General features: G+C 35.1%; 1 protein-coding gene across 1 annotated transcript in view; it reads right to left on the bottom strand.

Annotated features, from left to right (window-relative positions):
- ABCB5 (ATP binding cassette subfamily B member 5) overlaps positions 1-12,674 on the bottom strand; it is a 113,692-nt gene that overhangs the window by 36,856 nt on the left and 64,162 nt on the right. Inside the window, 4 exon segments of the mRNA XM_024131521.1 lie at positions 5,093-5,176; positions 9,354-9,431; positions 9,626-9,730; positions 10,688-10,831. Of these exon segments, the coding sequence (XP_023987289.1) occupies positions 5,093-5,176; positions 9,354-9,431; positions 9,626-9,730; positions 10,688-10,831 (411 nt within the window).

Genomic DNA, 12,674 nt, shown 5'->3' with positions numbered 1-12,674 from the left:
CCCCGCAAAGGAAGAGGCCACAACAGTGAGAGGCCCGCGTACCACAAAAAAAAAAAAAGTTAAGAGATAAGGAAAATAAATGAAAACGACCCACATCAAAATTCTACAAATTCAAATGTCAGTAACCATAAAAAAATTTTATTGTAACACAGCCATGCCTCTTTATTTACCTATTGTCTATGGCTGTCTTAGGACTATAATGATGGAGTTGAGGGGTTGCTAGAGAAACCATATGTGCCGCTCTCCTCACTTTGTACTGCTGCTCAGTGTGATGATATTGTATATAATTTGGCAGCATGTTGAGTGCCCTGTGTGTTGCTGTACTGTGATATTTCATCCTAGTTTTAAAAATTACCATTGTATGCCCATCATCTAAAGACAAGAAATGAAGAGAAAAGTGGACTTTGGATGTCCTGCTTTTAAGGAAGGAACAATGGACTGTGGATCACTTTGTGTTCTAATTAGATGTCACAGTGCTGCGTTTATTATGCCATGAGACTATATAGTCTTAAAAATATACAAAACAGGTCGACATTAGTAGACTAAGCACGCATCACAAAATTCCTAATTCACAGGAAAGTAACATTTATAAAAATTAGAAATGGGAAACAAATGGAATGGAAATAACACAAAATGGAATAACACATCTTAGCAGAATTTCTTCATAAAACTAAAAAGTGAAAACAAGTCTGAATCTAAAGTAAGTTTCTGAGTGGCTCATTTATTAGCTAAGCAAAGAAAGTCACTCACAGATAGTGAGTTAATTAAATCATGTTTGATTGCAGCAGTGGAAGAAATGTGTTCAGAGAGCATAAACTAATATCAGATGATTAGCGTTTTGATGAGAACAACTGCTCAAAAAGTTGAGAAAAACGACAGCAATATCAATTGTCAATTGAAAACCAAGGTAGGGCATTTTGAGTAGTTTTCCCTGGCTCTTGATGGGTCGACATATGTTACTGATACTGCTCAACTGTTGGTTTTTTTGAGGAGTCGATACTGAGTTTGAAGTGACTTTAAAATTAGCTGCTATGAATAGTCTGTGTGGAACAAGTGAAGGTGAGAATATTTTCAAAGAAGTTAAGAGATAAACTAGATGAGTATAACCTGAAGTGTAATCTGCTAAGATGTATTACAACTGATGGTGGCAAAAATATTTGTAGAGGGCTTCCCTGGTGGCGCAGTGGTTGCGCGTCCGCCTGCCGATCCAGGGGACACGGGTTCGTGCCCCAGTCCGGGAAGATCCCGCATGCCGCGGAGCGGCTGGACCCGTGAGCCGTGGCCGCTGTGCCTGCGCGTCCGGATCCTGTGTCCCGCAACAGGAGAGACCACAACAGTGAGAGGCCTGCGTACCAAAAAAAAAAAAAAAAAAAAAAAAAAAAAATATTTGTAGAGCAGAAAAAAAAAAGGTTTAGTTGGACAAATTTACAAAGTCTGTGAAAATGTAAGGTGTTTAAGGCCTATTGTTATTCATTGTATTATTCATTAGCAAGTATTTTGTGGAACATAAATGAATTTATCACACATTATTGGACCAGTGGCGAAGTTCATTTGCTCCTATAGACCTTACTATCTTTATTTCTTTTTTTGTCAAAAGCGGAAGCTGAATTTCTTGACTTGTCTTCCCAGACAACAGTTTGAGGGCTTAGCAGTGGTAACGTTTCACTGCAAAATTTTGAGTTCAGGGCTGAGATTGAAATTTTCTTTTAATAGGAAGGACCACCTTTAACCACTATGGTTTTGGATATTAGCTTTTGCTGTAGACTTGATAATGTCTCAATGAATTCAACCTAAAATTGTAATGCAAAACAGCAATTATATGCCAAACTTATACTGTGGTAAAGTGATTTCAATGACTACTCACATTGTTTGAATTATAAGTAATGTTAAGCTGTTTTATACACTTTCCATGTCAAAAAGTTAAACCAAAAAGTGAGGTCACCATTGTCCACATAATGATACCCTAGTTCTACCTAATCAATTCACTGGGCTCTAGGAATTAATAAAGGAAATTTTTATTTCTTGGGGCAATGTAACTGTAGTTCTGGTGAGAATTCTTGAAACTAACATTGTGTCTGTTGGTATATCAAGTGTACACTGTGGCATCAATTACACACTTTCATGTAGACAAAAGTGAGGTAAGACTTCTGGTTGATGAAAAGAGGTTGCTAAAATATACAGAAATAATACTTTGTAATTTTGTGAAATTCAGTCTCCCAAAGAATTTAAAATGGCTTTATACCTTTAATAAAACTACATACTACACAGAAAATAGTCTGTTGACAGATGTACTGGCAGTAAGCCATTACCTTGGGCTGAAATAATACCAGTTAAATTGGTTGTATTCAATCAACTATTTCAGGAATCATTTTGTCCTATAACCTTATTTCACTAACATGTTTTTCTCATGACTCTCAAAGTATCAGAACATCTAAAAATAGCCAGGAGCTTATATTTTTGGTGATAGTAAGGGTTTCAAAATAAAATTTCCTGTTATTAAAGGGCTAGTTTATAAACATTCACCCTAATACATTTGATAAAATAACATGTAACTGAAATTACATGGTGAAGAAACTGAGATGAAAATATCTTAAGTTGATATGATAGGATATATAACCCCAAATTATTGTTTCCTGATTCATCTCTAGTGTGGTGTGTCTTTGTGATAAAAGAAATAGTGGACAAATAGGATTAGTAAATAATCTTCCTTCGATAGAAAGAGAATCCATTCAAGTTAGATATGAATCTACCTATATATGGCAAAGCAAGAGTTTATGTGAATTATATGCCAGTAGACACAGTTTTATTCTTGGAATCCTTCTTTGGTTGTTATGCTTTCCAAATTCTGCAACTTTAAATGTGCCATCAGTATTCCAGCCATCTAGTGTTTAGCTACTACTTCTTATTTCATGAAAATGATTTGACTTGCCCAGAAGTTATCATGAGACCAACATTTACTAACTGAAACAGGAAATTTTCAAATGATTCAAATAGTATTAGTCAAAGGCTTATAAGGAATCACACTGACAAATATTCTCATTAATTTTTCTTGATGAGAGACAGCATTATGTATTAGAAACAACTAATGGGTATTCAGAGAGTAATGTTGGTCTTTAGTACTAATTTTTTCTTTTCATTGAAGTAAATACTAAAAGAGATGTCTCACATATCAAGTATAGCTTATAGTAAGAATATTTCACTGGATTCTTAAAAGATCTGAATGATGATAGGTAGTAAGAGAAAAACATGCACACAGCAAAGGAAAAAAAAAACAAGTTTTGTAGAATGGGGATTAAAGGGAATTATAGGGATTGATACTTCTGCCAAAATTAGTGAACCATTGAATTTCTAAACACAGATGTTGTCATTTATCTGATTCTGTTGTGCTATGGAAGATTAATGCTATGCTCATTAGTTAACTATTAAGTGAAATTTTATCCATCATTTTCTTCCCACTTATACGAGTAAAATCCAGCTCCTCAGCCTTACTTTAAAATTTAAATACTATCTAGTGAAATTTAGAGTCTTGTTTTCAAAATTATCAAAAAGAGTTTCAGGAAGAGATGAAGATGATGCTCCCTTTCCTCTTGAGCTCTTTCTACATCATAAAATTAGTTTTCCAGACCAATACAGAAGCATGTGAATATTCATAATTGTAACCAACTTGTTTTATTCTCTAGTAATATAAATCTATCCTTGTATGTATATATTGAAAAAAGAAGTCTTGCAAAAGTTACAAAAATTAGAATAGTGACCATGTCCTGTGGAAATAGCTTCCAAAAGAAAATACAATTTTGAAGAACTGTTTTAGTTGACAATTTGTTGCTCTGGTAGCAATGCTGTAATCAACATTTCAGTATTTCTAAACAACAAAAAAAATACTTTTAAGATTTTTCTGTCATTCGGAGGTGCATCATTGACTTTCTTTTTCTCCCACATGAATGATAAGGAAAAAGGAAAGTCTATAATTCTGCCAGAGTTCTTATTTTAACAGAGATCAAAAACTTTATCTCACTTAAATTAAAAGTGGGAAATCTTGTTTTGCATTCCTTTTCTCAATTATAGTTGAAATCCTGCTTGTAATATAAAGGTTAATTTTATTAAAATAATTGGAAGAAAACTAATAAATTACTCTTCATCTCTTCCACACTACTCCCCATAAATATTTAAGCATCACTTTGATGTACATTATGCTGGTCATTCTGTCATTGATTTTGAATATGGTTCATAAACATGAATTTTATTTATACATATTGTGACCAGTCATGATCACACATATCTCTTTAACTTGATCTGTATAACAACTAGCACAGAACCATTTCCAGATGCATATGAATTTAACATGTTACATATTATGCTAAATAAGATTTTATTTTCTGGGGGGAAGGAAAAACTAAACTTCATTCTTTTATTAAAACTTCTAAGTTACGTGTGTGTGTGTTTTCATTTTATTACTTTTTCTTATCTTACTATTTAATTCTGAGCTCTTTTCTCTAACTCATTCTTGGTATCTTCTTTAGTCCTCTGGTTATCCTATTACATGTCCTAAATCTCCTTTATTTTTGGTTTAAAATGTCCAGAACCGAAAGGCTTCTTTATATCTTTCACTGAGAGCTCCCTGTTAGCCCTTAGACTTACCTGGTCTCCTTAATGATGTGGGTCATCTCAGCATAGCTTACATATATGCATAGCCACGTGTGTACACGCATGCATGCATACCATATACATACACCATTTAAAAATAAAAGCAGGGACTTCCCTGGTGGCACAGTGGTTAAGAATCTGCCGGCCAATTCAGGGGACATGGGTTGGAACCCTGATCCGGGAAGATCCCACATGCTGTGGAGCAACTAAGCCCCTGAGCCACGACTACTGAACCTGCGCTCTGGAGCCCGCGCCCCACAGCTACTGAAGCCCGAGAGCCTAAAGTCCATGCTCCGCAATAAGAGAAGGCACTGAAATTAGAAGACCACGCACCCCAACGAAGAGTAGCCCCCGCTCGCCACAACTAGAGAAAGCCCGCGCACAGCAACGAAGACCCAACGCAGCCAAAAATTAATTAATTAATTAAAAATGAAAGCAATATACATACTCCTTGAATTTGCGCTATATCTATGGCTAATATTGTTGTCAAGATTCCTGTGCTGTTTTCCTTATCATCAAACCGGGAGATATCCTAGAGAAAAAAGGGAATTAATGTATGGGCATCAAAAAGATTCTTTTCTGACTTGCGATTTTGCTATATTAACTTAGAAGCCATTTGCCTGCCTCCTTACTCACAGGCGCTTAATTCTTGTAAAAACTATGGATCAAATAACTTTTGTTTCTTACTTCACAAAGATCTATATTTAGATACAAACTGAAGAACTTAAGCCCAACAGTTTGGACTCACTGCCATGCTGCAATATTGTATAATAATCAAAGTTTAAAATGGTCATTTCGAACCACAAAATAATTTGTAATTTTACTCCACAAGTAATTTGTGGAGAGCAGATTTTACTTAGAAAGTAAAGTATGCACAACACAATTTAGAGATATTTCCAAACCTTTCTGTCTAAACATGTAAATGATAAAAAATAAAAAAGAAATCTGTCTCCTTCTCTTCAGGACCCAGATAGGTGAGATTTTCCCTGACACTTCATATTCCCCCTTAGATGTTATAAGTACTGGGCCTTGTGGGAAGCTAAAGAGGCAGAAAGGCTGCTGTAAAAACCCTGCAGCCAAAAAGCATGCAATTTGAAGGAGACAGGTCAAAAATACAGGCAATAAAAGCCTAATGTTATAACCAATTTCATTTTCAACAGCAAATAGAGAGAGCACTTCTTAGCACCTCTCAACTTGAGGAATGCTGATTTCCTTTTATTAGTTATTGACTGTTTCCTCCCATGCACTCAAACCACTTATATCTCTTGTGGATTAAACTACATGCAGACTGTCTCTAAAAAATGACTGATTTTTAGTGAGTGAAGAGCAAAAGAACTGTTGGCTTACTACAACCCAGCCAGGGCCCTGATGCCCAGGTTACACATTTTTGCCAACTAAGGAAACAAAAGCAAGAGAGATAGAAGGCTGTGCATTAATCATGCTGTTGTGTGAGAAGAAAGCCCCTGTGGAGGAATACGGCAGCGGCCAGGGGGATTACAACCCTGGCAATGACATCACTACTCTTTAAACCCCTGGATTGGGAAGGTGCCCCAAAGAGTTTAGGGTCCTAGACACCCAAAGGGCATCTTATAGAGATCATGATATGCACTACATGGTAGCCACTTTGAGACTACAACCCGAGTCAAGAGCCTAACATATCATGAACACACATCAGCAATGATAGTAACTACAGCACTCTTGATTTAGAAGACATTACCTGTTTTTTATTGTATACTAAAAAATATATATATTTTTTACATTGCATAATTCTTTCTATACTTCAACATGACATGGAATACACAAAGAAGTTTTAGATACAATATAAAGTAAAAATATAGAAAAAGAATTTATCATTTACTATTACATTCCTAATTCTATAGTATAGTAATTGCTATAATACGCAAGGCATAGGATACATATATGACTAGTCTTAGTCTTTCTCTGATGTTCAATCAGCAAGACATCCAAAACTGCTTTTCAACAAGTCAGCAATTATGCACTCTAGGGATTGTTTCCCAGCCTAGGCATTATATGCTAAAACACTTAGCAGAGTTTCTGGAACACAGCTGGTATTGAGTAAAACTTAGCTTGCTGCTTCTCTTCCTGATGGTAAAATGATTATAAGCTAGGCTAGCAGGTTTTCTGATACTAGTAAATCCATTTTTTTCCTGCCAATAATTCTATTAGAAATAAAAAATTACAGAAGCACTATCATAAGTGCATGGTATGTCTTTTCTCATTTAATCATCACAACTCTATGAGATAGATACTATGACTATCCATATTTTATATATGAGGAAACAGAGGTACTGAGGCCAGGATTTAAACCTAGGCAACCAGATGCCAGAGTTTTTAATCAACTATCCTGTTCTGCCTCCCGTCTAACTGAAACGTTACAGCTGAGTTTCCTGACATGTTTTTCCTGCTTCAGGATTTGTTACCTCAAATCCTTTTGGAAGTAGCTTTTTGAGATTCCTTAGTGATCTCCACTAATGACAACATCTTATGATTTAGTGACCCTCCACAGAAGCCCTAGCCAATCCAATTTAGAGAGAAATAGGCAAAAAAACACTTCATATCTTTTAAAAAACCTAATAGATCTATAGGTCAATATTTATCATTAAGAAATATAAATTTAGCTTTAAACACAATAAGCAATAGATTATTTATAACCACTGAAGTCGGCAACAATTAGAACATTCTTTTCAACTGGAAGGATCTCAAGTCATCAAATAAAATAGAGATTTTATACCTACAAAAAGACCACACCTGATTCCATAAATACCTCTACTTCAACTGAGGTTTCAAAATGGTTATAAAAAGCACTGCAAGTCTCAGCATGATTTCTAAGACTTAAAATATCTTAGGGAAAAAAAACCAAACAGGTAATAGGAGTTAGGGCAAAACTGTACATTAGGAACTTCCCTTACTACAGACAAAAGTGAAATTCGTTAAGACATTTATTGAGAAAAGGCCAAATACATTACTCTTTTCTTTCAATTTAAGAAAGCAAATAAGCAAAAAGAGTGCTAAAGAATGAAGAGGGAAAACAAATGGTAAGCTGAAAGGGGCTCAGGTGAATTTATGGGAGAATTTAATAACATCTGCTGAATAGCACAGCGTTTGTGTCTGTCTTTTTATGTGTTTTGAAGAAGAAGAGTTTATGGCTTAGAGATTGCTGTATTCTTATGGGCAGAAGCTACTTAATCCAAGAATGTTACTGTCCTCCTGTTCACATGGCTAATGCTAGGCAAAGGAGTAAGGTCCAGTATCAGCCATCAGGATATTGGATTAACAATATCCACTGGTTTAACTGGCTTGTGGCCTTGGGACTCCTCCAGCAAAAGCATCCTGTAATCCTCTAGAAAGAAAGTTCAAAGTAGTGATTGGAAAAGTTAAAGTTTATACTCTTTTATTTAAGACATTCAGACATTCAGGGAACATTTTCAAAAGTTCCTGAAAATTGAAAATAAATGTCCTTGAATGTGTAAAAACATAAATACAGAAAGAAAAAGAAAAACGAGCAAAAATTGTCGTGTGAAACATAGTATTAGTTAATTAAAATCCCACCTAATTTCATCAAAGATTTGAGGTAAAGACATAAATAGTTCATTTAAAACACCCCAAAAGTACAAGCTTAATGTGAGCGAGACCAGATGTGCAGTCATGAAATCATTTTATGACCCTTCAAGTAGATTTTTGTTTTTCTGGATTAAGGAGTGTCTGCAGTTGTCTCTGACAAGACCTTTTTGAGATAAGAAGTTAGGCACCAACTGCTCCAGAGCATTAAGTTGCTATGGGAAACCTCCCACTCGCTTCATTTTGTATCTTGCTGTCCTCTAAGAGCACACAAAGGCGGAGGAGTTTTGTTACTCAGCAGTCCTTTGAGCACTACTGCTAAAAGTCACAAGATGTAAAAACTGGTTTTGACGACTCGGCTGGGGTGACAGTAACTCTACTTTTGAAAAGAAATGACCCTGGCAGGAAGCTATTTGCCCCTACACGGTGAGCTCTGGTGACAGAAAGTGTTGCAAAGGGCTTCAAATGATTACTGGCTTTCAGGGTAACCCAATATACCTTGGCCTTCTGAAAGAATTTTAGAGGTGCCAGTCTGAGACATTCCTGCCATTTGCCCCCAAGACTCACTTTTCAAGATTACTATTTGATACACCTAGTTTTAGTTATTTCACAGGTGTGAATGATCATCTGTGGCAAGCCAACCTGCCAGCTATACTGATGTTATCTGAATTCAGAGAATGGCTGCCTTAAGAAATCAGCAATAAAAAAACTTAAACTGTGCATATGGATGAGAACTATAGAAATTAACTCCTTTTTAAACATGTTCCCCAAGATATTGTAGTTCTTAACACTCCTTTTCAGTTTTAATTTAGCCTCCATTCTGATTCTAGAACAACTACATTATACATTAAAAGAGATTTGTCAAAATAAATGCAAGGAACAGGGAGTGGACTCTAAATCTTTTTTTTTATAAACTTCATTTTTGAACATAACAATTTTGGACTTGCTTCTGTTAGAAAATACAGTACAATAATTCAAATACAGTTGCTGCTTGGTACACAAAAAAGGATGCTTTTAAATGATCAAACGAAAGGTTATGTCAAGAAATTGATGTGAAGAAAAACTAAAAGCTAGAATATTTTAAAACACATTTAAAATAAAATAAGAAAAAAGCCCAACTAAACACTGACGTGATATAACATGGCTTTAAATGCCAAGTGTCTTAATCTCATGGTTAAAATTTCCCCTGCTCTGCCATAAAATAATCCCTGGAAAAGAAATAAACAAACAAAAATCTACATTTATTCTTAACTGTCTTATCTATTTCTTTGGAACATTTAGTTACTATATTTACATATTTGTATTTTATTTAGTTATTATATTTAGTTACTATTTTTAACTCAAATAGGATGACATAAAACAGTAATCACGTACATATTTGTTTAATTCATTAAAAGTTTACCTGAATGAAATAACTGACAAAGCAGATAATATCCCAAATTACAAATATCATGGAATAAATTTCTGCATCATGCTTCAATGTGGTTTTACCATCATTTTCAAACATCTGAAAAGGAAGAGATTTTTTAAATCAGGTGATTGGAGGAGAATATATTATAAAAGAAGGAGAAAAAACTAAAATGTCTATTCATCAGGATTTTAAAAATGAATTTCAACATAGTAATTTCCACACATTTCTGGAGAAAAAAATGCACCATTATTCTATCCTTTACAGTCATTGCATAAAAAAAAATTCACTACTTCAATAAAAAAAATTCACTCTTAATTCTCTCACTTAAGCTATGTAAATATAGGATCAGACAAATGAGTCTTCTATCTGCTATTAATATCACCACATATTTTCCAAGAAACTACTGAAATTAGTTTTCTGATTGAGTTATTATTTCTAATAACTTCTCATAACTCAGGTTTCTTAATATTCCTCTATTCAGAGTACTACCTGCAATATGAGACCTTTATAAATTTCTCTAGAAATTGTTCCTAAAATTAGTAGTTATAGATATACTGGCATCTCTGTTGACACAGTGTAGCAACAGTCCAAGAGACTGAAGACTTAAGGTGGGTCTAATAAGATCCATGAATTCATCAGCTCTCCTGGGTTCCCCAGCACAATCCCAAACTCTCATTATTTCCTCTCTCTGAGCTGGCTGGTAATAAAAAATGGCCATTGTTCAGACCAGTTGAAAGAAAGAGTGGTCGTATTTGTCTCTTTTATTACTTCAGTGCTTTGGAATGCTGATACAGCACTGGAGTCAGAATTAGAAAACAAAGCAATTTCTTTACTGATTGCCCAGTCAACAAGGTCCAGCCAAATACTTCACAATAGAGGCTGGCTTATCCCCTGAGAACATTAGTTAACCTTTCTATCATGGATCCCACACTAGGGGTGACCTACTACACGTCCCAATTTTCCCCTTGCTGGGTCAAAGTATACCAGGTCTGTTCTCTCAGATTACTCTTGGTTTAAAATTGTTAAAAATATTAGCAAATAAATTTTACTTACAGTTACAATTTTTGCAAAGATGATGGAAAATACTGGATGAACAGTTCCATTTAGAACAGAAGCCAATGTCCCCAGAACCACAGAAGGCCATTCAGACTTGTTTAATTTAAAAATTTTTAATAGAGAAACTTCAGGAAGACTTGTCTATAAATAAAATACCTTGGTTATAACCCCAGTTTGAGAGCATAATGGAACCTAGAGAAGTCAGCCAATCTTGAATAAATCTATAATGTAAAATGTCAAATATAATAGGTAACAGAGTAGAAAGTAGAATTTTTCTTAGAAAAATTTTACTGCACATATTACTGATAAAGATCTCAAAACATAAAATAAATTTTACACAAAAGTGACTATTTGTGCAACTTATCACCTTTTGGCATTTCACTCAGTCACTATCGTTAATAAAGTACAAATTAACCCACATGTTCTGAGAGCTAAGACTCACAGAAGAAATGACAGGCATATTTTCCTTTACACTGTTAAACTGGATTGAATATCATGCTCTAGCATAGGACAAAATCTAGATAGGAACTAAGCAGAGACAAAAGATAAAAGTTTTTCTAGCATTTTAAGCTTGAAAGTTTTCTAGTTTTGTGACTTATTTATGGAAACATTTTTCTAATATCTTGGTTAAAAGCTTGTTTTGGGGTTCCCATTTATAAGTTAAGTGCTGCAATATCTGAACATATTACTTACAATCACCAAGCCTCAGTTTCCTTATCTTTTTGAGGAAGGTATCAGTTCCTATCTTACAGGATTTAAAAAAAAATTTTTATTTTATATTGGAGGATAGTTGATTTACAATGTTGTGTTAGTTTCAGGTGTACAGCAAAGTGATTCAGTTATGCATATACCCATTCTTTTTCAGATTCTTTTCCCATATAGGTTATTACAGAATACTGAGTAGAGTTCCCTGTGCTATACAGTAGGTACTTGTTGATTATCTGTTTTATGTATAGCAGTGAGTATATGATCCCAAACTCCTAATTTATCCCTCACCGCCCACCTTTCCCCTTTGCTAACTATACGTTTGTTTTCTAAGTTTGTGAGTCTATTTCTATTTTGTAAATAAGTTGATTTGTAGCATTCTTTTAGATTCCACATATAAGTGATATCATATGATATTTGTCTTTCTCTGATTTACTTCACTTAGTAAAATAATCTCTAGGTCCATCCATGTTGCTGCAAATGGCATTATTTCATTCCTTTTTATGGCTGAGTAGAGGATTGTTTTTAATTTTATTTTATTAAATTTATTTATTTATTTTTGGCTGCGTTGGGTCTTCGTTGCTGCGCATGGGCTTTCTCTAGTTGTGGTGAGTGGGGGCTACTCTTCATTGCGGTGCGCGGGCTTCTCATTGCTGTGGCTTCTCTCATTGCAGAGCTACGGCTCTAGGTGTGTGGGCTTCAGTGATTGTGGCTCGTAGGCTCTAGAGCGCAGGCTCAGTAGTTGTGGCGCATGGGCTTAGTTGCTCCACAGCATGTGGGATCTTCGCGGACCAGGGTTTGAACCTGTGTCCCCTGCATTGGCAGGTGGATTCTTAACAACTGAGCCACGAGGGAAGCCCGAGGATTGTTTTTAGAATTAAGCTTAACTCAGTATTTGCAAACAGTAAGTACCCAATAAATGTTAGCTGTTGCTGATGTTATTATGAAAGGAAGGATAATGTTATGCAAAATCCCAGATCTTATACAGAGAAAGAACACTGCAAGTAGCTCTGGTATCTGCCAGTCTTTCCTGGGATCCATGGAGGGTGCTATGGGGAGGTAGTGGTCACAATAATCAGAGGATAAATAACACAATGGTGAATTCCCCTTACTCTTGTCTGGAATATGTAAGGGATTTATTTCAGAAACTTAAAAAATCTTAAGAATAATTTTGTAGTGAGTAATTATTTTGAAAAGGAAAGTAGACAGCAAACTACTACGCATTTCATATGTTAAAACTTCCTCACGGCATTCACACTGAAGTAATGGTGTTTATGAA

The sequence above is a fragment of the Physeter macrocephalus genome, chromosome 5 (assembly GCF_002837175.3).
Source record: "Physeter macrocephalus isolate SW-GA chromosome 5, ASM283717v5, whole genome shotgun sequence".
Classification (NCBI taxonomy): domain Eukaryota; kingdom Metazoa; phylum Chordata; class Mammalia; order Artiodactyla; family Physeteridae; genus Physeter; species Physeter macrocephalus.
The sequence above is the reverse complement of the archived record's forward strand: the minus strand, read 5'-3'. Positions and strand labels throughout refer to the sequence as shown.